At 35.7% G+C, this 26,083-nt stretch overlaps 1 protein-coding gene across 15 annotated transcripts in view; it reads left to right on the top strand.

Moving 5' to 3' along the window:
* Positions 1-25,721, top strand: part of LOC146001631 (sodium-driven chloride bicarbonate exchanger-like) — a 263,578-nt gene extending 237,857 nt beyond the window's left edge. For 14 of the 15 annotated variants that reach the window (XM_083139193.1, XM_083139198.1, XM_083139197.1 and 11 more), the window contains 9 exons: positions 378-473; positions 1,619-1,798; positions 3,360-3,538; positions 8,743-8,953; positions 11,497-11,604; positions 13,388-13,528; positions 14,625-14,827; positions 17,149-17,257; positions 21,912-25,721. In XM_083139193.1, coding sequence (XP_082995319.1) covers positions 378-473; positions 1,619-1,798; positions 3,360-3,538; positions 8,743-8,953; positions 11,497-11,604; positions 13,388-13,528; positions 14,625-14,827; positions 17,149-17,257; positions 21,912-21,989 — 1,305 coding nt within the window. In that variant the 3' untranslated portion in view covers positions 21,990-25,721. Of the gene's footprint in view, positions 1-377; positions 474-1,618; positions 1,799-3,359; positions 3,539-8,742; positions 8,954-11,496; positions 11,605-13,387; positions 13,529-14,624; positions 14,828-17,148; positions 17,268-21,911 lie in introns of all 15 variants that reach the window. The other variant, XM_083139192.1, reaches the window with a different exon arrangement.
* Positions 25,722-26,083: the final 362 nt, after the last annotated feature.

Below are 26,083 nucleotides of genomic sequence, written 5' to 3'. Positions count from 1 at the left end.
GTATTGACAAATGTTATATTAGCACTTTCTTGTTATTGGCGATAATTTCATATTTTTTTACATTACTGTTACATACAATGGATAAATAAAAGAAAAACATTCAAAAATGAAATTTATTTAAACATAACCTAAAAAAAACAAAACTATTTGAACTTTATTTTTAAAATTCAGTTTGATTGAAGCATCTCTGCTTAACTGTGTAATTTTTTAAATTGTTTTGCTGTATATCTTTGCATGTCTTTTGGAAATAGCTATTAGTCAAAATATAGAATACAATATTTATAGAATATAAAATTTATAATACAAAAAAATATTAATTACAAGAGTAAATTTGTGTAAAAGTGCAAACGTTACATAAATATGTATTTTCTTTTTAGATACGTACTCTATTGAGTGATTTTGCTGTGATCATCGCCATTTTAAGTATGTCCATGTTGGATTTGTTGGTGGGAATAAAGACACCCAAGTTAGAGGTGAGTGCAATAAGTGCAGTGTGCATTGTTGAACAATAAATTGCTTTCATTTTAATCCATTGAATATAGAGTTGCTAACTGTGTGTATTTCTCATTCACTTTCACTTAGAAGGTTAAACAGGGGCCAAATGTGTGCACTGTTGTATGTACTTAATAGATATGTCACCTTTTCTGCATCCAAATTTCGTTGAAATTTGACATCATTGTCTGTTTTTTAAATTATTTCATTTTGGATGGAAGATAAATACAGTGTAATAAAAGATGCATTGTTGTTTACTTAGTATTTGGCTTAAATAAAACACTATATAAAATGGTGAAACAAAATTAAAACAAATATGGAATAGTTTTAACATTTCTTGTCTTAATTTTTTAAGTGAACACAGTGAAGACTTGTAAGAAGAAATATAAAAATGCAGACATAAGATTAGCTTGAGTGAATACGCATTTCAAAATCATTTGGCAAAAAATTAGTTGCCCTAGTAATGTGGTATAGGATGTGTTGTTTGTAATAAGATCTTTCTTCATTACATTATAAATTAATCTGAAATGAAAGTGCAACAGATAACAGCAGTAGGAAGGTAACTTTATTAGTTTTGCTACATCCAAAAGATGCATGTAAACAGCTGATTGCCACTATCGAAGTGGCTCTGATAATGTTGACTCATTTCCTCTTCAATTACCCCACATATAATCATGTTGATTTTTCCTAAGCAAATCTAGAAATAAATATATGTACATTATCACAGTTGCAAAATGAGAGATTCCTTGAATGAATTCCTTGGTCATGAAATGTTCTGACATCCTGCATGTTTCAAACTGTGCTTATACATTTAACCTTTCTGAGATGCCGTTTCTAATGTTGATCAAAATCCTGTATATTTTTAAGCTGCCATTGGTATGAACTTCATAGACACTTCTTTTAATTTTTCATACTTCCCAGTTGTTATTTCACTTGCTCATTCTGCACTATGCATGCCATGTTATTAAGTATGTTTTTGTATTAAGAACCAGCAGAGTTATTTCCAGATAAGACTGCAGGATCACCACATTTCTAAATATTGCCATTCGGGCAGTCTTAACAGAAATTCAGAAGACACTACTGTCTTCGAGTATCTACCAAATGATGGTTGTACTTATGTTTGCAGGTTCCATTTGAATTTAAACCAACTCTTGAAGGACGTGGTTGGCTCATATACCCCTTCAATGAAAATCCCTGGTGGACAATGGCTATAGCACCCATACCTGCTCTACTTGCTACCATTCTTATTTTCATGGACCAACAAATTACTGCTGTAATTGTAAATCGAAAAGAAAATAAGCTCAAGGTACAGTAAGACGATATTCAAATGTCAAATGTAAAAGGTGACGTGTACAGTCACGGACACTGCTGGGTTGTGATGATTCAATTGAAAGCCAATGCATTCCTTGTAACCCAGAAGTGTCCGTGACTGTACCATGTGTTTTCAACATGATTAGCAAGACACTGAAAAATTCCACAACTCTTATCATAAACAACATAATTGTCTTGTGCAATTTTAATCTTCTTGATTTCGTTTGACGAAACAAACGTGCCTATTTGTACCTCTCCCCATCACCCAACGCACAAGTGCTTAAAAGTGTGTGCTTTCTATCCTGTCCAGTATCCATTTATATTGCTTCGATCTTGTAGTTTTATTTCTCTTCCTGTTTTCCTTGTATCCTCACTATATATTTCTTCTATTTCAATCCTAATGAACCTCATATCTATTACCTACATCTCTTCCTCATTGTAACAGACTCTGAACCCCCGACATGGACACAAATGAATGAAGAGAAGAAGGGCACAAAAAAAGAGAAACAAAAAAAGTTCACTGTTATTCATGCATTAACTTGTTTTCTTATTTTATTTGGGCCTCATTCCTCTGAATTTATTAGCAACAGCTCTGTCAAAAACACAACAATGGCCTCCTCGATGGCATGGTGTTAACGTTGTTGCATTGTAACCAAGGGGTCTCAGGTTCAATACCCAGGTGAGGCACACCGTGGTTTGGATCCAATATTGAACTGTAGGTCCAGTCCTGATTAGTCTATGTGTGCATAAACTGGACTTAAAACAAAAAACCCTCCAAAACACAACACAACACAACACAACACAACACAACACAACACTACACTACACTACCCAACCCACTCACTGAAGCACATAGGAGTGAGATTATGACCGGAAGAGAAATAAAAATATATGTGTATGTGGGTGGAATATTCCAGTGTCATGTTATTCAATGAAGTTAAGTGTCCATAAATTATGTATAAGCATTGCACAGGTGATCTTCATGCTTTATAATCTGTGCCAAGTTTGATCAGCTTTTCTTGTGGTTTTTCTCCAGAACTGCTTGGTTAGTCATGAAGATTTTCTCATGATTTTGAATCCCTTTTGATACACATAATAAACTATATATAATAGAATAAATTTCAGTACTGAGCATTAATTCACCTCTGCTCTGTATTTATGTGCTGTCGAATGATTTTTTTATCAAACATATTGACCTGTGCATTGCACCTTGTCATAAAGGCACATACTCATAGGCATGATATAGGGCCCCACACATTCTCGATCTCTGTGATACTAGAGATGATGGAATCAACACCATTCTCCAGATCTTAGCAGTACAGGGTGTAAAATATGCATTGATCTATTTGAACATTAATTTAAATTAAGACTTTTCTTCTGACATAAACTAGTTTGTAATTATGAGTGTGCCTTTTGAGATGGGTCGTTAGCATTTTCAACAATGTGAATCTTTATCGGGATGAAGTGAGGACTGTGGCTGCTGGTTGTTATTGTAATGTACTGAAACATCTATGATAAAAGTTTATTATTTTATTCTTAATTTTCTCTCTGAACAGAAAGGTTGTGGTTATCACCTCGATCTCTTTATTCTTGCGATTCTCATAATGGTTTGCTCCATCATGGGACTCCCCTGGTTCGTGGCTGCCACTGTTTTATCCATCAACCATGTCAACTCCCTCAAGATGGAGTCTGAATGTGCCGCACCAGGAGAAAAGCCACAGTTCCTGGGCGTCAGGTAAATTAAATTCTGTTTAAAGCAATCTTCGCTACTGATACAGCTTTTTGTTAATAATACACTGTAGAATATTAGTTATAATTAGGACCGAGCTGACCACAATGTATTGATTCAGTATGGATGTCAGGAAAGGGGCAGGGGGAGGAGGGCGTGCCCTTCCTAGAATATGGATGTCAACCTTAAAGTATATATTTCACACATAATTTCATTTCATTCTGAAAATGAAATCAATATTCAGCTATCATGTCTAGTTTTTTCAGAAAACAGCAATGTATTAACTGCCTTAATTTCCAATAAAATGTGTAGTTCTATTATTTCCCCAATAGATGGCTCTGTTTAGATGGTGATAAAATGTTGATAAAATATTGGTTTTCTACAATACAAATCCTCCAATGTTGAACTATAAATCACATACAGGGTGGCTCAATAAGTCACTTAACACCCTCAGTACAAGGCCACTGCGGCATGGAATGTGAAAATGGCGATGACCAATCATTGCCGGGCCAAGGGGGAACCACATTGATGCCACCCACACGGTCGGTGGCCATCTTGATGTCCGCCATCTTGAATTCAACTTCAGAATTTTAAATGGGAAGGGGGTCGTGCGACATATCAAAGTGGGGGGCTAGAATTTCACGAGAAATGCAATGGTGAAGGTTTTTTCGACGTATCTTTAACCAGTAAAAAGTTATGACTGAATTCTTGTACCAATTTGCTCCTTTTCGAGGTGTTAGAAAAATGCCTTAAAATTTATTTAGCGCATCGGTAATGCATCAAGATCAAAGTGACGTCTAGGGAGAGAAGTTCGCATGCCATTGCACATGATTTTAATCTGATACATCCATGAAGAGCTGCGCATTATAAATTGTTGTCGCAAACAATTTACAGTGTGACGCTTCCATTGAATTAAAAGTCCTTCACAGTGACAAGGCTAATGTTTATGTTCAGAAGGAAGTTCATAAACAGAATATGCGACCCTTGTCATCTGATAACTAACTTTGGACAAAAACAGGTTCATAACGTTCCCATAAGTGTTCTGGTGTTCTTCCCTATTAAAAAAAACTCTGTAAAAAGTACCTTCTTCCATAAGCAAGGATGAAAAAAACTGTTTATTTAACAAATCCAAGTAGCCCTAAGCATTTAAGGTTCCGTTGATGGAAAATTGACTAACCAATCATGTTCCACACAGCATGCCACACCATTAACTTACCAACACTAACCATTTAGCTTTGATCTGTCGAAAATGGGTTATCAGATAAAAAGCATTGAATATTCTGTTTATGAACTTCCTTCTGAACATAAACATTAGCCTTGTCACTGTGAAGGACTTTTCATTTAATGGAAGCGTCACACTGTAAATTGTTCGCGACAACCGTTTATAATGCGCAGCTCTTCATGGATGTATCCGATTAAAATCATGTGCAATGGCATGCGAACTTCTCTCCCCAGATGCCACTTTGATCTTGATGCATTACCGATGCGCTAAACAAATTTTTAAGGCATTTTTCTAACACCTCGAAAAGGAGCAAATTGGTACAAGAATTCAGTCATAACTTTTTACTGGTTAAAGATACGTCGAAAAAACCTTCACCATTGAATTTCTCGTGAAATTCTAGCCCCCACTTTGATATGTCGCACGACCCCCTTCCCATTTAAAATTCTGAAGTTGAATTCAAGATGGCGGACATCAAGATGGCCACCGACCATGTGGGTGGCATCAATGTGGTTCCCCCTTGGCCAGGCAATGATTGGTCATCGCCATTTTCACATTCCATGCCGCAGTGGCCTTGTACTGAGGGTGTTAAGTGACTTATTGAGCCACCCTGTAGAATAGTAAGCATTTAATCCACCTTCTGTTTTCACAAGACACATTGGCATGAAAATTGTAAACTTTGATTATGTAAATTCCATTTTCGAAATCCCTCATAAAAATTTCCTTCACAAAATGCCCAAAACTCAATGTTATAAATATGGTGGGTTGATTGAACTTAATGAAGTGGACAAAAATCCTGATCTAGTAAAAAATTCTGACATGATGGGAAGAAATTTGTCACATCAGTCATCAGCATTCAAAATACTTCCAGAATCACCTATTGGTTTGTAAATAACAGACATTTCCCTTGTTTAAATTTATTTATTGCATTCTGTAATAGGCGTAATGGAATGGGGAATATGAGAATTTTGATTGTGAAAAATCCTGATGTGATTGGGAAAAATAGATGTGATGTGCGTGATCAGCATTCAAAATTCTTCCAGAATCACCTATTGGTTTTAAACAACCGAAATTTCCCTTGCTTAAATTTATTTTCTTGCTTTTTGTAATAGGTGTAATGTAATGGCGAATATGAGAATTTTGATTGTGAAATTGTGAAAAATTCTGACATGATGGGAAAAAATGGATGTCATTTTCGTGATTAGTCGTCAAAATTCTTTCAGAATTACTTATTGATTTGGAAACGACCTAAATTTCCCTTGCATAAATTTCTTGTTGCGTTAGGTAATAGACGTAATCTAATGGTGAACATGAGAATTTTGATTGTGGAATTGTGAAAAATCCCTACGTGATTGGGAAAGAATGGATGTAATTTCAGTGATCAGCATTCAAAATACTTAAAGAATCACCTATTAATTTGAAATCATCCAAATTTTTTTCCCAAAATGCAGGGCTGTGTTATCATTATGGGCATTGCAAGATCACAGCTTCAAACTGAAGGAGTGTTTTTTGAGGGAGCAACAATATTATGGGGGGAAATATGCCTCATTTATACCCCTCCCCTTGGAAAAATATATCTTGCTTGCCCCCTCTGAATAAAATCCTGTGGGCATCTCTGGATATCAGTTGACATCAGTGTCAGTTCAACTTGAAGTTCTGGTAATGGTTGATAATTTTCTGGTGTCTAAAAATGCTGAGAGACTTCCACATATTCAAATATCCCGGAAATTGTGCAAGATGTGAATTTTTTATGAATTTTGTGCCAAAACCATGCGATTGATGTGCATGTTGTGATTAAACAGCTGTTGTATTATTCTGAATATCCTACAAGTAATTTTAAGAATATTTTAAATCGAAACTCGAAGTGATTGGTGTGATAAAGGTGCAATATACAAGGGTCGTTCAAGGTTGACCGGGATTTTCGTATGTAAAAAATCGATGAATAGCCGGATCATGATGAAACGTGCGGGTGACGTAATGTATTCCTTCGCGAGTAACTAGCGCCCGGCATGACGTATTTCGCGCATGCGCAGCAGTTGCAGCGAACATGGCGGCAAGTAGTGTATCTGTTGCTGTGGAACAGCGGTGTATAATAAAATTTCTCGTGAAGGAGAAGGTGAAACCTGCTGAAATTTGGCGTAGACTGCAAGCACAGTATGATGAACAAACACTGTCACGGGAAAGAGTGTACGAATGGTGGCAACAGTTCAGTGAAGGGCGGGAGTTTGCAGCAAATGAACCGCACGGATTTCTGAACCGGTAAGATTTTGGAAACTGTCTTCTGGAACATGAAAGGTGTTATCCATGTGGATTTTTTGGAGAAGGGTACCACAATTAATTCCCAGTATTACTCAACACTGCTTCACGGTGCTGTACGTTGGACCGTTTGGAAGAAAAGACCTGTAATGTTGTCGAAACACATGTCATTCTTCTCCATGACAATGCCAGGCCACACACGGCCCATTTGACTCAAACAACACTGACCAACTTGCACTGGGAGGTTTTACCACACAGTCCTTAGAGTCCAGATTTAGCCCCAAGTGATTTCCACTTGTTTGGGGCTCTTAATTAAAGAGCATTTGGGCGGGACGCACTTCCAGACAGATGAGGAACTCAAGAACGCTGTCCTGCGGTGGTTACGACACCAACCTACTTCTTTCTACGCCAAAGGCATCAAGGAACTTCCACGACGATGGCAACGGTGTCTGGGTGTTCAGAGGGAATACTTTGAAAACCTGACATAGTTTGGTGCTTCTATGTATGTATACTTCTTGTCTAGAAATAAAAGTCCCGGTCAACCTTGAACGACCCTTGTAATACGAGGTCTGACACAAAAAAAAAACGTACTGAATTTATATTTCATAAATGGGAGCAGTTGCAGTAAATTGGTCAGTGTTGTGATGAGGCACCATACTTCCCCTCTGTCTGCATAAAAGTGTGGACTCGCCCGACCATAGCAGTTCCAAGTGAGGCGTCATTCCTTGAACACGTGTAACCGTGCTGTGGTGGAAAATGGCTAGTTTGAAAGCGGAACGAAGGTTGTGCTGAAAAATCTGTCGCAGGAACAAAAAGAGTGCCATCAAGAATTGTGTGCGGACATGCTACAATGCATCAAAAATGAATGGAATCTATAATCACAGTCGACGAAACATGGATTTTTACCTACGACCCGGAGACTAAGCGGCAATCCATGCAGTGGAAGTGCCCTGGTTCCCCAAGACCAAAAAAAGCACGCTCAAAATTTAAGGCAATACTGCTTGTATTCCTTGAAATTTATGGAATTGTAATGTTTGAGTGGGTTCCTACTGGTGGTACAGTCAATCAGCACTACTACATAGAGGTTTTGACCAGACTTCGCGAAAAAGTGAGGAGAAAGAGGCCTCAACTGTGGAAAAATGAATGGATTTTGCACCAGGATAGTGCACCGGCCCATAAGGCTCTGTCTGTCTAGGAATCTTTTGGTGAGTAAAAATATTAGTCATGGAACATCACCCCCCTACTTGCCGGATCTGACACCATGTGACCCCCCCCCCAAAAAAAAAAACAAAAAAAAACTAAAGTCTGGCCTCAAGGGAACAAGTTTTGATTCAGTTCAAGAAGTCAAGTCAAAAACAGCAATCTCCTACGTGAACTCGCAGAAAATGACTTGTAGTATTGTTCCCAACAGTGGCACCAACGAATGCAGAAGTGTGTGAATGCCGAAGGTGATGGCCACAACATGTACTAATGTGGTACCAGAACTTATGAGTCCAGTACGGTTTTTTTTTTGTGTCACACCTCATACTTACATTTGTACATTTATGACTTCTAAACAATTTCAGAGTTCTAAAATATCGAAGTATCACTATTGGCAAGGTGCAAAATAATCTAACACAGGTATTGTCAAGGGCCAGTAATGCAATTGGCATTGAACTAACTCTCTGTTGATAAGAAATGTATATTGTATTTGTGTTCTGGAAATGCTAAAGCATTCTATATTTCCTTTGTGCAGGGAGCAGCGAGCAACTCACATCATGATCTTCCTCATGATTGGTCTCTCTGTGGCCCTCACCCCGATGCTGCGCCACATTCCAATGCCTGTGCTGTTTGGTGTGTTTCTTTACATGGGGGTGGCTTCCCTCAAAGGCCTGCAATTTTTTGATCGAATTCTCATCATGTTTATGCCAGTCAAGTACCAGCCAGACCACATGTTCTTGAGACAGGCAAGTATTATTATTATTATTATTATAATTATTAATAATAATAATAATAATCACCATCATAATAATAGTAGTAGTAGTAGTAGTAAATGTTTAACACAAACTTCTCCAGCTTTTTACATCCAGCATTCTTACAACTTGCAGTATGTGACTCTTTTTCTCTGAATTTGTGCATGTTTCTTTGTTCTTCTTATGTCTTATGTTCTCTACACATTTTTTACGGCCAGACATCCTAAGGAATTTCCTCTATGCTCAATTTTCGTACTGTTCTGAATGCTTCTCTCTCAAATATAACTAATGTTAGAATTGTTCCACACTTTGAAGAATATGTTAACACTTGTCTCTGGACTATTGTGTACTCTGTTATTTCACTTATCTTTGATATTTAGTACTATTCATTTGTATGAGGGGATGCTGAAAAGTTTATGGCCTGACCCAGAAGGAATGCAGTGGGAATGATGCAATTTTGCAGTTACTCAACGTACTAGTCTCGATGCTCAATGTACTTCCTGGCACAATGCTTCCAACTTTGCAGACCACTTTTAAAAGTTTGAAGTTTGCTCCTGACACCAGCATTCTGCAGCAGTGACCATCTCATTATCAGATGCAAAATGGCATCCCTTAAGTGTTTTTAGTCGGGGTAAAAGAAGGTAGTCTGATGGAGCCAGATTGGGGAAATATAGATCAAGACATTGAAAGCCCAAGTCATGCAGTTTCAGCTGTGTTTGCGATGCACATGAGCAGGCTCATTGAACAGGGCCCTCCCTTTGAGCTTTCCACGGCCTTGCTGCTTCAGAATCTCCTTCAATCTGGTAGTAATGATGCATAATACTCTGCATTAACTGTCTGGCCCTTGGGTAGATAATCTGTAAGTAACATGCCATTCTTATCCCAGAAAAGAAGCAAAGACCTTCCCTGCAGATTTTTGCACTTTGAACTAATTGAGGCAAGGTGAACCAGAGTGCCGCCATTTCATCAACTGTTGCTTTATCTCCTGATCATGGTGACATAACCAGGTTTCGTTCATAGTAACGATATTGTTCGGCGTGTTCAAAATGCGACATAATTGTCCAGGATGCCTCCATCCTTTCGTGTTTTTGGTCCATGCGCACCCATTTTACTGAGAGTTTACTCATGCCCAGATCATAGTGAATTATGGCCCTAACACGTTCCCATGAAATGCCCTGAGCCTCTGCTACATGTTTTACTGATATGCAGTGGTCTGCGAGAATTGGGTCATGAATTTGATCAATGATTTGTGGAATGGTCACAGTTTTTGGTCTTCCTGCACAGGGGTATCATCTGTTGAGAATTGACCATGTTTAAACTGTACCACCCGCTAGTTCACAGCTGTGTATGAAGGAATAGAGTCCTACAGTGTGTTGCCCATTTCCCCATGGATCTCCGTTGGAGACTTACCCTGGAGGAAAAAAACAACTTCATCACAGCCCTGGTTTCCTTGTTTGTAAATGTTGCTTGCAGGGCAGACATGCTCACTTCATAGGACGTAAAAAACAAAAGGATCTGACTTAGGGTACTTGAACATTTGTACAAGGATATGAACTTTCAAGGCATAATATGATCTTCCTTCAAATTGTTTGGGAACATGGTTGGGCCATGAAGGTTTCAGCACCTCCTCATAGATGAATTTTGTATTTCAACATCTGTATTGTATCTACAATTAAATAGGAATATAAGTACACAGTTTCAAATATACACAATTTATAGATTAATGGACCATTTTTTTTCTCCTTTGGCATGCACTTTCGTTTGGGGAGGGGTTACACTCTACTTTCTTGTCTTTCTCAAAATTTATGCTACTGATTATGTAGCAAAAATTTTATAAGGAGCATACATTATAATGTAAGGGTGAAATCAATTAAATGAAATTGGCAGGTGTAGACATGTTGTTGTGTCCGTAAAATTACGACATCTGTACCAATCTGATATATCTATAAATATCCTGTAATTTAGTGTAAAAATCTGCCATTTTGTTTTTTGTATACACATATAATACGTATGTAAAGTAAATATGAAATTACAGTTTCTTTTTTGAAGAAAAACCCACTGGAGTTAGCTGGTTACATTAATTAAGGTAGTGAATGTTCTTCAGGGAACATTTGCAATTTTACCACGGATCTGTAAATTTTATGTTTGTACTTTTATTAGTATTGGCAACAATATCGGTCCACCCCTATGACAATATTTATGAAAGTTTCACAATGACTTTTCAGAAACTAGTCTTGTATAGCTGATCTTTTTATGATTGTGATAAAATGCATGCAGAATCCACATTCCCAGTGCTAATAATTCCTACATAATTAATAAATTGCAGAGGGGGGGGGGGATTCATGATTATTTGGAGCTCACCAAATCTGCAGAAATACAAACAAACAGGATGAAATTAAAAAACGTGTATTTACACATTAAACTTTGGGTGTCCAAGAAAAGTGTAGTTTGCAATTTTTGCCATATTTCTGCTTAGCAATTAATAATAAAAAAAATGTTTCACTGTCATATCTACATGTTTTTATTATCTATTTCAGGTTCCACTTAAACGTGTACATGTGTACACACTCATCCAGTTGACTTGCCTAATTGTTCTCTGGGTAATCAAGTCCTTCCAAGAAACCTCAATTCTCTTCCCACTAATGGTAAGTAGATTTTTGTGTAGTGCACAATGTGTGGATATCAAAGATTGAGTTAAAAACCTTTTAAAAAATCAGATCTATGCTGATCCACTGTAAACAGTTGACAATGAAGATATATTTTTACCAATTATCAAAACTTAAGCATTTCAGCTATCTAAAAGAGTTGTGTATATGGATGGCAAAAGACGTTTGGACCTAAAGGGGTTAAGCAACATACGAGTGGTTTTATTTAACACTGATCAAGCAACAATAGAACCTCAATTTTTAATTTTCCTACAATGTACATTCAATCTTTATAGCCCCAAAATATGAAAATGTTATTGTAGATTTTCCCAGATTTTACATTTCCTACATTTTAAAGTTTCTTCATTTTGGTCCCCTGAAAAACATATCATCGAGGTTGTACTGTATTCATCCTCTGATGTCATTAGAATAATAAAATCAAGAAGACTGATTGATGAGCTGCGTTGGTCTAGTCTGTATGGCATATGACTGCCATGCATGAGAACAAGGTTTGATTCCTGGGGTGGGTGATCTAAGGGTGGAATTTTTCCAGCCTTGTTCCTGCATAAAGCTGCTGTGGGGCTCATCCTGGTGAGTAAAGGCTGCCAGAGCATGGTGCTGATCACATCACCTTAAAATAATAATAATAATAATAATAATAATGGTTGAGATCGAGAATGTGTGGGGCCCTACCCCCCATACCCTAAATCTGCTTCATGGCAGGATGCTATATACACAGAGAACTTTACTTTTACCTTAGAAGACTAGTGGGCGTGCCACAAGGCTTGGAATAGAAATAGAATACTGATGCTTGAAAATTATAACAACTAAAATTTATTTAAAAATTAGCATATATCATTTCAATTTACCGGTTTTTCAAAAATTACATCAGAATATAAAAGTACCCATTACATAATCACACTTTTTTTCACGTAACACTGGTACAAAATCAATCGAAGCTTCCAATTTTGCATAACTTTTAGGATAAGACTCCATGAGTGTTGCATGGCATTTTTGCAGACCCAGCGAGCGATCAAAACACTGGAAAAGTATCTAAATAAAACTCAACCGATACTACCAGTACTAGCTGATACTGATGGCAAGCCATAGTTCTTAGGATCCTTGTTGGGAGACCTGGTGGTAATAGACCTGTGGGAAGGCCAAGACAAAGGTGGAATGATAATATTAAGCTGGGCCTGAAGGACATTTAAAAGGATAGGGACATGAAAGCTTATGCTAAACATGGAAGACGCTCAAGTGTGAAGTCTCTTCCAGGAAGTACACTGCAAGCCAATGACAGAGGCTCCAGTACCTGGAACCAAACAAACCTCTGTTATTTTTTGTGTCCTCATGTGTTGAGCCCCCTTTGCACCCCCAGTCTTCAGCAACGTCCAAAATTTTGTTTTTAAGAGGCTGGTTCTCGCGTATTACAACAGGTGGAAGTACTTATATTAGCTTTGTCATGGATACATAGGTCACGTATACAGCTTCCGTAACAAGATAATCACAATATGAACGTGCTTGCTATTTATTTATAAAACCCACTTCATGCACAACATAAATGAGCATTTTGTATGATGTTTGGATGCTCTGAAAATTTCAATCAAAATTCAGGGTACCACACAGGATACCTGGATATTTATAATTAAATTTAAGACTGATCGTTTCTAGTACCAATACAACTGCATGAAGGTCTCAAAAATGTAATGTTTGGATGAACTACAAAAATTTATAGTATTTACAGTTTTAATACTTATTATCTTCATTAATTTCTTTGTTATAGTTGGTTGTGATGATTGGCATGCGTAAAGCATTGGAATGCATATTTACTCAAAGAGAATTGAAAATCTTGGACGATGTGCTACCAGAAATGACAAGACGGACGAAGGAAGAGGAGCGGATGCAAGAAGAGGACACAGATGATGTAAGTTCAGTATTCATCACAAATATATATATATATATATATATATATATATATATATATATATTTATCAGATTCAAATATTCATAATGCTCTGGCCAGATTACAAGTACTGGTGGATATATATATAATATATGATCTGGCCAGAGCATTATTGACTTTACAAGTACTGGTGGATTTTGGGCTAACAATTTTAAAGTGTGTAGTGCCCTTTTAAACCAGAAAATTAAGATACAGTTAAACAGCAATAAATAACTGCCAAACACATGATGATATGGCAGTGCCATCATTATTATTATGGGAGTTATTCTGGTCCAAAAACAATTAATGCTTATGCTTTTAGATTATGGAAATTACATGTACTTTCGTTCTCTTTTGTGCAGATTAGCACTTGTTTGGACTACCTAAGTGTGCACTTCAGGCCTATATTGTCTATTTACAGAAATAAAGACAAGTACTTTGTGTAACAAACATATGGGTGGACGGGATCATCCAAAGATCCTTTTGTTGCCAGCTCAGTGGCCAAGCACATTAGGGCTTTCAATCATGTTACTGAAGTTTCAGAGTTTGAGTCCTGGACTGCACATGGGTGTTCTTTGCGAGTGTCCCTTCATCAATTTCGGCTAATCATCACTCATCTCCATCATCATAATTAGCCAAAAGTGGCACAAATGCAATGTAAAATAACAAAAATACAAATATTGGAATCAAGCAGATCTCCGTGGCAGAGTGGTTAGCACGGCATGCTTCGATGTCAGGCGGCTGAGGTTCAAATCCCGACCTAGGGATGGGTGTTTTTTGTGAGTGTCCTTTCATCAATTTCATCATATCATTGCTCATCATCATCTTCGCGATTAGCCAAAAGAGGCAGAAAAGCGACTCTAAATAATAAAGAATCAAATCAAATTTGAATCAATTTTTGTACCCACCTTTTTGTTGTGTGTCGTTAAAATTGTATCAAGATTGGTTTACTTTGCTTCACATTGATGAGAAGTTTAAGAGTAATAATTACACTAAATTTAGTGTGTATCAATTAAAGATTTTGAATATCGATAAATGAAAACAGATGAGGAATTAGCATGCGGATTTTATATTTCAGGATGACGAGAAACTTGCTTTCGGTCCCTCTGGAAACTTGCAGATTCCTTTAGCAAATGGCAACATAATGAAAATTCCCTTGACTTCGATCAACATATCAGAGGAAGTAAACAAAACGGGGATATGGAAGCAAGTGAATGACAAAAATTCCAGTGCCAAAGATAAAGACAAAGAGAGCAAGAAGAAGAGTCCCAGTAAAAATTCGTGAGTATTGTATTTGCCTTTTTATGAAATGATGTCTCCCTGGAAAGAAATGTAAAAAATTACACTCATGAAATAAAGTAAAAAATGAGAATTTATTGAATTCAATGTTAAAGGAAGGTACTGTACATATATCCTTCACCAAACGAAATCTGTAAACACTGAACCATGTGGCATCTTATTCAAGTAAATGTCTAATATTCCTCAAGTTGCTATGCCAAGCTGGAAATCTGAATTGAACATAGATCTACTGCACCAGTGGTAATGTAACTAATCACTAGAGACTGTAAATTTTCACAATTGTGACAATACCAAAAAAATGTTCATTGTTTATGCTAAAGATATTTTTAATTCATAATAAATTGCCGAATAATACAAATGTGAAAAATACCACTAAAATCAAAAATTTGAAGCTATGCATTCTTGAAGTCTCATTCTTATTTTTAGCGTGGGGTTATGTTCATATTTTTTACATGGACAGAAATTTTTAGTTACAAAACTGCTAATAATTTTACACATCCATTATTTCTGTAGTCAGTGGCCTGCTTTTGCAATACTACATTTTTTAAAATTAATTCCTGAATACGAGGGCCGTACCGAAAGTAATGCAAAACTGGTCATAACCTCTTTATTAACTGATGTAGATCTTTAAATTGTGACTCTTCCTCTATACAAACCAGCTACTCAACATAGTCTCTATTTAAAGCGATGCATTTGCGCCATGGTTGAACCCAACTCTAGAATCCTCTTTAAAAAAAGTCAGGTGTGCACTGTCCGACATTCACAGAAGGTTACAGAATATGTACGGAGATGACATCATTGACAATAGCAATGTGCACAGGTGAATGAAGAAGTTTACAGAAGGGGAAACCAGCATTGAAGACAAACCGCGCAGTGGGAGACCATCAACTGCGACCACTGACACGAATCGTCAGCGAGTGGATGAGTTGATTGCGCATGATTCTCCTTGATTTCCTGGAATGCGACCGTACCATCAACAGCGAGCGGTACATTGAGACACTCCATAAGCTTAGAGAAGCCATTAGGAGGAAGAGACCGCACAAGAATCTGAAAGAGATACACATTCACCAATGTGCAACCACACACCTCTTTGGCAACAAATCAGGTGATCTGCAAAATGGGCTGGTCCGTGGTCCTTCATCCACCGTACAGCCACTTCTGGCACCCTCAGACTTCTACTTGTTTGGTCCCATGAAGGACAGTCTTCGGGGACAACGATTTGATGACACAGACAAGGTGAAAGTGGCTGTGAAGAAGTGGATTCTGGCAGTGCACACTGGACTTTTTTCAGAGGATTCTAGAGTTGGGTTCAACGATGGTGCAAATGCATCGCTTTAAATGGAGACTATGTTGAGTAGCTGGTTTGTATAGAGGAAGAGTCACTTCAGCTACATGTGCAATTTGAATGATCTTTATTAACCACTTTTGCATTACTTCTGGTACGACCCACGTAATATGGTTTCTTGTTGCTGTGATAAAACATAAGTCACATATATATTATGAAGGAGGAGACAATATTGTTTAGATAAATAGTTTTCATTTTAGATCAGCATTTTATTTGAGCCTGTAAAAAAAAAAGTCCCATGTTAGCTAATCCCTAATTTAATACTAGGGCTGGGCCATAAGTCATGGCAACTATATTTTTTCTCAAAGTTAAACGGTGGTATCACAAAGTGATGGTATGTCCTGGAGAACATGACACCTGTAGAATGTGAACACATCAATAGATAGCATTCTGATGAACAGTTTTTGTACAGAGGGAAGTGGTAATTCATTGTACCACAGCGTGAACAGCATTCGTGTATCAAAATAGTCATTCTTTGGGAAAGAAATGCCAGAGAATGCCACAGGAAGCTGGTAGAAACTGTCTGTAATAGTGTCCCACCATAGTATGTGCTTCTTTTGTTTCTGTAATGCTCCTATGCTTTCAGACTTGTAAAAACATGTGATATGATGCTACATTTAAGAATGTTTTGTTTGCTTCCCTATCCTATGCCTGGTACACATAATCTGCATTGTTCATACATTTCACAATACCATACAGTGCCCCCTTTCATTTGTGTATTTCGTATTTCCTTGCTGGTCCCGCATTTTCACGAAATAAAAAAAAATAGTTGCCATGAGATATGTAACCCTCGTATATTCCTATGCAAAATTTCTTTAAAAACCATTTCTATTTAAAACCTGAAACAATTTTCTATGAAAGTAAGTGTTCCCATCTCTTTTTGTTTCTTTAAAGAAAATTTTATATTGTTATTTTTTGTGATTTTTGCACATACCAATAGTTTTTCCATTATTTCCAGGTCTAAGTCAAGGAAACGAGGTAGCAAAAAAGATGCAATAAGTGACGATGAGAAGAAGAGACTATCAACCATGGCAGAAGAGGACGAAGATGAAGGAATTACAATCAAGGTGGGAATAGGTACTTTCACTTCCTTTACTTAGTCTAGCAGAGTGTTACTCTATGGTTACAAATAATCTAGCTGCACACCGTGGTAGGTACGAAACTACGTGAGATCATACGATTCCATCTGAACATGATTATTTTGCCCCTTCTGTAGGCTTTCCCAAACTGCATGACATCTGGTGTTGCTCCTTGTGATTGTGTGTGTAAAATGTATTGCATCCATAAAGTGCATAGCATTTTGAGGACATAATGTTTGTGAAGTGAATGCCGGCAGTTTTTGCAAAGTGTTTCCCAAACCATTAACAGATAATTCTAAAGAGAGAAACTAAGTCTCCTGACGAAAATTTTTGAAGCAATGACAGTAAAAAAAAGCTAGAAATAGACTGACATGGGTTATTTTCCTATGAGAGAAGTTGCCTACCTACTAACTTCTTTATTATTTTTACCTTCGGTTACCACAGTGTGCTATGACATCAGGGGTCCCAGGTTCGAATCCCAGACTGGGTATGGGTGATCTTTGCAAGTGTCCCTTCATCAGTTTCATCATATCGTTACTCATCATTCTCATCTTGGCAATTAGCCAAAAATGGCAGAAAATCGAAATAAAATAAACTAAATCGAAACAAAATTTCATTTATATTCATTTTTTCTGTAGATAAGTGATTCTTAAGCATTCATTTCCCAAGGACCTAACTCAACAAGCATCAAATATTGATTCATTTAACTTGCTCATATCAGTTTTTTACAACACTAATATTATTGTAATTAAAATACTGAACGCGAATGTTTGCCTAATATTACTTTAATGAAAAGGCTGGTGCTTACTTTCACTTAGACTAAATAGCTGAAACTTGTGTTTTGACATTTATCAGTGTTTCTATGCATATAATACTAAAAATGATAAAAATGTCATGTTATGCTTAACCTTTCTGTATAGATAAGAAATTTTCTGAAACAAATGGAACATTTTGTAATATTTGTGAATTAGTCACAATAATTAATGTACGTAACTGCTATGTGTTTGAGTGTGTGTGTACTTGTGCACTCAACTGGCCACATGTGGTGAAATCTTTAAGCCATAAAATGGTGTCATTGTTTTTATTTAATTAACTCAATTAATAATGTATCACAGTAGCTCAGTTGGTAGAGCATCTGGCTATCACACGGAAGACCCAGGTTTGAATCCTGAGGCAGGTGATCTGGACCAGAAATTTTTTCCAGTTATTTCCCTGTTCCTGCATGTCTCTGGGGGCAACCTTGGAGGGTAAAGGCTGATGCTGATCACATCATCCCAAATATGGCAGAGATCAAGAATATGTGGAGCTCTATACTTCCAAGTCACTTTTAAAGATATTTAAAAAGCAGTGTATATGAATTTTATTTTTAACAATAAAAGTACTTGTGGGTTCAAGTTGCATTATGGAAATATCAGATGGTAACTATCTGCCAAACAATATGACTCAGTCCTAGCATATTCTTAAATGGACATTTAAAATAAGTTTCTAAAGAATGAATTTAAAGTAAGCCCCGTATAATTTTAGTGGCTTTGTGCCCTCATGCATGGTTTACTGTAAAGAAAGTTTCTGAAGCCATGCTTACCTTACGTGCATGTAATTGTTTAAGGTGTGTTGTGTATCCGTGCCTGACAGTAGATGTTCCTGCAGTGGTTAAGTTTGTAGAAATATATTGCTGTTAACAATGTCTTGAGGGAGGGAAGGGGTGGGCATAGGATGAATAGTAGGGGTGAACTGATATCAGTCGTATCAGTATCGGAATGTATCTATTGGATTTTAGTCACCGATGCCAGCTGATACTATCTGGAGTCCACAAATATGGCACTTTCAGTATCCTGAAAATTATGCAAAATTTATAAGTTTCATTAGGGATGGTCCAGTATGAAATTTTGGCAGATACCAATATAAAATTTATCGATCTGATATAAAATTCCAAACAGTTCATTGACCTCCCTAATAAGTGTATGTTACCAGATGAACTAACCTTTTGCAAAGCATAACAAGCTGCATATTTAGACATTTATTTTTACAAAAGTACAGAGTGGATATTATGTTTATATCCTAAAAATTATAACAAAATTACACTAATTGTAAGATGTTTATAAATATATTGGGTCGATAAAATAATTGGTAATTCTACCGATATGCTGATATCAATAGAGTACCGATTAATCTGTCCCATCCCTAATTTTCAGTATTTTGTTAACAATGTTGAGGAGAGAAATTGATTAAATGATTATTTCATGTGAAATTGTGAATATTTGAAGGAATAGCATAGTTCCATTGAATACTTATATATTAAAAATGAATACGTATTTTGGACTACTTTGATTTGAATATTTTCAAATATCAATCTCTGATCAAAGTGGTATCAGCTTGTCCCTAATAAATCGTGTAGTAGTTTTGGTTATTGATTGCGTCTGTTCCTTTGAGTTCATCTGAATCACATATTTTGTGTGTACTTTTTACTTTTGTAACCCAGGGTTATTTTCATATTGAAATATGGATATTAGATAATACACATACACATGTATGTATAAGTTGCTAGACATTTTACAATAAGCACAAGTATTTTAATGTATTTTTTTAGAAACTGAAATATTGATACCTGATGTTTTTTTCTAAAATTCTTATATTATTAGAATCGTGAAGTGACAATACAATATATTAGAATGTTTAATGTGTGATAAACTGTGACTTATATATCCTGTTAGGAGAGAACTATTATGAAAGAGAAACATTTAAAATGATATAGTTTTATTAAAGTTAGTGTTTATATAAATAAGTATTCTAGCACACATTGGAACTCATTGCAGTCACACCTGTTAAAGAATTTTTCCACACATTAAAATAATGACACTCAAATTCTCTACCTAATTGCTGTCCTCCACAAGAAAAGTTGTGAACTCTTAACATAGCACATGCAGTTTCATAACTGAGTTTGGAATGAAAAACAGTCGTTAATTAATAGGAAAGTTCCAGAGTGAATGGTGGCAGAGCCACAGAAATTAATGTAACTTTGATAAATAAGTACTTTATTCCAGTATGCTAATGGTTTTGGAATGAAGAAAGGATGTGATACTACTCTTATTTTCTTTTGAAAAAAAAATATTTTAATGAGTGGAAAAAGTTTTAAGAGAAATAGTATCAGTGTTTGTAAATGTAAGAAAAATAACTTTATCCATCTGTTTAACCTATAACTAATTTTATTAAAATTTACTTGTAGCATTAGTACGTGAATGTGTGTCTTAACTGTGCTTTAATTGTTGTTAGATGCATGCTTGTGCTGCATAGAGACCCATTAATGTGCAAGAAGTTTTAAGTTTGCGATTGAAAGGTTGTATTTTTAGTCAGACATTGCTTTCTAGCGTGAAAGCAGATTGTTGCATGTAATTAAATTTGGAAAGAAGAAAAGAAAAAACTTTTGTGTATGGATTCACAATTTAATATGAGAGTTAAAATTGGGAAGCCTTTCTTTGTCACTATGCTACACAGACAGTAAATATATTTGGAAAGTCTATTGATTCTTATCAGATTAACTTCCCTTTTCCATGTGTTCAATTTTACTCTTAAGTTACACAAAGTATTTGAGTTTTGCATTACATTATTGTATTTTTAAAATGTATTGCAGCAGCCATACATTGGTGAATTTATGTATGAGGGTAGTTATATTAAAGTGATATGAAACATCTTTAAAACAATATAGAAGGTGAATAAGTCCTGACCTTCATTCTTCAGTCCATTGTTAACAGTATTTTGAAAATATAATATACATTGCTACTTTCTAGTGACTGTCACACAGTGAGAATGAAATAACAGGATATTAAGCACTTTAATATTGTGCCACTATCTTGTTATGTAACCTATTTACAAAGAATAATAAGAGAATACATATCAAAACACTTTGTATGTACATCTACACGTGCCATTCTCAAAGTTGAATTTTAAATTAACTTGCTTGGCAGATGTCTTGATGTAATGGTTATGGCAACCAGATTTGGTGCTAGAGGTCCCAGGTTTGATTCCCAGTGGGAGCTCCAAAATTTCAGTGTTCACCCAGCATTGTAAGGACAATTAGGAAGCTACTTGAAAACAATGGCACCAGACTCCAGTCTCGACAGCCAGAAAACTGCGGCTCACTGTGCATTACCCAACAAAAAGCCACAGGTCTGCCTTTACGCATATCCATCTCCTAACATGTCACAAAACTCTGTTGCTAGGAAACAACAGAAACCTGGCCTCCTAATCCAACAACATAGGCATTATCAGTACTGTAATTTTGAAAATAATGCATGTTGGTTGGTTGGAAGAGTTAAGTTTAGTGCTACGAGCATGTTTTAGCAACAGATTTTCGCAACATGTTAAAAGCTGGATGTGCCACCAGTTAGACCCTAAAGCCATTTAGCAAGTCGTTTGTGCCATGAGCTTTGTTTGGTAGGTAGATCAGTTGGAGGAGCACTGACGTGGATTACAATAGTTCTTAGTTTGTGTGAAGTTTCAACACTGATCTGTGTAGAATAGGAGCATTGTAACAACATACACTAACAATAAAAGGCATCTGTCTAAACATTTCTTCTTGGTGTGCATGTGTAGTGGTAATTATTCTAGGAGTGCCACATTTTCATACTGACCTCTCTTATTACAGATTGATCATGCTCGAAGCAATGATTTGGATGGATTGAAAAAGTCAAATAGCATGAACGGAGCCGAAACTTCCGTATAGGAGTCATAGAAGAGGAACATCAACGAACCTATTGTGTAGTCCGTCGTTGTTGCTGTCTTGTTTCGAAGTTGTACAAATAATAATGCATTTTAGGTCAGATCATCAAATAACTACTATTCCTATCCTGTTGGGATTTGTTTTAAAGAAATTTTATGTTTTAATATTTTTTATGTTTAAAATTAATATTTTAAAGAGAAATCCAATTGAATTTTACACTCGCAATGACAGTTGTTTTAAGTGGGTAAAGAAACATTTTTACCATCAAGTTTTATCACCAAGAAAATGCATGCGCAACCAAAAATTATTTTGCAAAAACTGAATATTTATGACAAGATGAAATAATAATTTTCTCTCGCTGACATGTTATAATGTGTGTACATACAGCTACACGTTTCAAGTAAATATTTATTAGTTGTAATGCTCATTCTATATATATTATTTTTCATAGTATGTTTTACTTCAGTATATATTTGTCATGCCAAAGTAATATTTATTGAAGAGTGAAGCAATTATTTTGTAGGTTGTATTCATGAAAACATACTTCTGTTTTGAAATGAAAGAAGATTCAAGCCAGTGGGGTAATAGTATTATAGATGCAGGATCCCTAGTTTAATGTTTATTTCCCTTCAAGATGTAAGTTATTTGTAAGTAAACATGCAACGGCTTTTAGTACTGTTTGTGGAAAAGTAAATTATTGTCTAAGAAAACTCATAGCAATACAGTGATAAAATTTAGCTGAGATTTACTGAGCAGAATATCTCATCTTTCCATTAAACAAATTGTGTAACCGTGTAATCATTTTGTTTTCATATTGAAAGTTGTGATTAATAATATTATATGTTATTTTTATCCTAGAAATGAAACTTGCAACACAGTACAGAACACATGGTTTAAGAGTGCTTTCGTGATGTATAATTTGTGTACATATTAGGGTATTGCCTACCTCTTTATTTTTTGGTGAAACGTGCTGTAAATATGTCTGCTTCGATGCTAAACTTAATTTAAATCAGGATTAGTTGTGTTGACACAGCGTGTTGTGTCCTGTGTTGCTTGCAAATGTTGATAATGCTCTTTTTCAGCAGCCAATGAAAAGAAAGGCAGCTGCTACTTTAAATTAGCATAAATTCAGGGAAATTTGTTTCCGTAGAAGTTCATTTGATCAGTGTTTTTTGTGAATAGATGACGATACAAGTTATCATTGCACTGTACATCTGTATAGTGTCTAGAAACAAGTGTTGGCTGTAGCTGCTTGATGTACCTCAAATCGACCTGCAGGGAGACTAGTGCTGCCATCTTCAATCAGATTGAGCACTGAAGATTGCATGTGCGTTGGAAATGCAACACGTTGCTTAACTTCTGTTTGCAAGTGATAAACTTTTTTTTCCATGTGCATTTGCATGGAAAAATCTTCCAGATGGAGTCTTTAACGATGAAAGGTAACAATCTTACTTGTGTTTGTTCATTTTATCATTCATTTAGAATATTGTTACACCATTATAAGAATTACATTGGCATATACATAAGTATGCCTTTGTTAGTGTTCATGCACTTGAACCATTTGAGGCCAACACTTGGATCATATTATTGGCTACTTAAGTGTTATAATTAATTTATAACAAAATTTTAACTGAGAGTTTTCTCGGGAGATTTTTAGTATGCTTTCAAGGTAGCTGCCTTCAATGGTTCAAGACAAGAAATGATGACCTTTTTAGAGTTTATTTTTCTAATAAGCCATTAGTATGTACTTCCTTTATGCAAGTTAGTTACTGTAATTCAGGCAGGTAAAAGATTTTTTTAAAAATTGCATTCATTGAAGGTACAAATTTCACAGAAGTCATGCAGCATATTAATATTTGGAAGCTACCAAATAATGAAAGTAAATTATTGTCTTTATGTATATCAGTGCATTTTCCAATGAAATATGCAAAGAACCAAATTGCACTTTTCACAGTGTGAAATATGTACAGTGCAAGATAGGAGGAAGTAAAGGCACCTTGAGGAGACAGTAGAAAATTTTCAAAATTTCTGGTAGAGAAATGCTGTGTCAGTGGTTGCCGCTTGTTTTAAGGTTGTCATTATTTCTTCGGTATTAAACTACATTATTTTTTTCCCCAGAATAGTTTTAAGTGATATCAGAAATAGAAGACTATTACAGGGTCTTCCAGAATACATTTTGCATAAAAGCTACTATTGATGCTAGTAGTATATGCTCAAGGAATATGCATAAAATTAGAAAATTTCAGAAGTATGAAGTGGAACTCTAATGCACCTAATCATATAGCCCTTGAAAACTAAGAAAAAATACAAAATATGTCTGGGCTATACAAATTATAGTCTCGCCAGATATTTATATATTGCACAATATGTCTGTGCATTTCTTGCTCCAATATGTGCCTTTATTTCAAAAATATTAATAAATATTCAAGATTACATCTTTAAAATGTAATATTGTCACTTATTTTGCTTCTTCTTCTGTTTAAAAATGCAAACAGTATTGTAACTTTATGGTATATTTTGTTGACAATATTTCATTATGTACATTAGGAACAGTCCAGTGAGTAGTGTCCCAAAATAGAGTGGATTTCAGTAATTGCGGGGTATATTGAATACATATTTTTTAATTGTACAGTTTATCATCCTCATACAAATTGACTATTAAGAAATAGGAATGAGAATATTTACAAAGCATTTTCTAAGACCAAAACAAAAACTTTTTATTTTTATTGTACATTAACTTTCATTGAGATAAAAAGATCAACAGAAAAATTTGCTTTCTCTTTACCTGAAAGATTAAAAAACATCTCTAAGAATAATGTTAGTAATGTATAGTATTCTTTGTTATAATATTCATCAATATTAGTATTTGTTGTAATCTAATGTAAGTTTTTCTCTGTTCTTGTGTGATCTTCTTTCGTACATAAATGAGAAAAAAAATGCAGGAAGGAAGGAGACTGATTCTTCTTCACTTGCAGACAGATGTGTATTTTTAACTTTTGGAAGATGCAATGGAATTATGTGATAGGAACATGTTCTACGGAAACATGAACTGCAAGACTGGATCAGCCACAAGGTCAAACTATGGTAGAATACTTAGACTGTGATGCAGTGTACAAAACCTTGTGTGATATAATTTATTGTACACCATGTTAGAACACCTGAAGCAAAGTTGCCTAGTTGAAAGCATTTAAATTAATGTTCGTGCGAATCATTATTGAAAGTTCCCAGTGTGTGTGTGTGGTCAACATCATCTCTGAGAGCATTTGGCTTGAAGGATATTATTGTAAGTTTGCATTTTATGAGTGTGTTCTGTAGCTAGATACCAAGAATATTTTCCTTGGTGTGGCTGTAGAAGTCAGAGATGTGTGAGTGAACGGAGATAAAGGTTAAAAAGGGTAGAGTTTACAGATATATATATGTAATATACATATATATTGCCTTGAAGGTTGGTTTTTAGGTTACATTCATGTCCATTTATATCATTCCTCATTTGCCTGTTATCAGAGAGTCATAGTCATTTTTTCCTGCGGCATCATCATGTTCATCACAATCATCTCAGTTATAAGTAGAACATTGGTTACGTGAGGTGACAAAATGTGCAGCAGAAAAACCTGTTGCATTGTTGCTTACTAATCAGTGGCCATCGTTAAGTAGGGTGAATTGCTAAGGCAGGTTTCAATATACAATATTTCATGCTCATACACTGTTAGACATAAATAAAGAAGGAAAATAACACCTAGATATTTCATTTCTAGTTTTGGAACCTCTTTTACCTTGAAAGCTGTAACGAAACAGTGATGCATCAAGTCTCCTACAAATGGAGTATCAGAATCAAGTTATATAGTCTTAGACTGTTACTTACTGCAAACTTTAATACCTTCCTCCTTCAATTTCAGAAGCCACCAACACCATCTACCTTCAGAAGTAGAACTAGTGTTCCTTTATTGAACTTCTTATCTGAAGATAATTGTTAGCAGTTTCAGAACCAGGAATAGAAGACTTATGTATGTATATATTTACATTGTTGATATTAATTTTGTGTCATCAATGCATGTATACTTCCATCTGCAAGGTTTGGTTGATTCAGATACACGGGG

Source organism: Lepisma saccharinum, chromosome 17 (genome assembly GCF_977018435.1).
Source record: "Lepisma saccharinum chromosome 17, izLepSacc3.1, whole genome shotgun sequence".
NCBI lineage: Eukaryota > Metazoa > Arthropoda > Insecta > Zygentoma > Lepismatidae > Lepisma > Lepisma saccharinum.
This window is presented reverse-complemented; position numbering and strand designations above follow the sequence as displayed.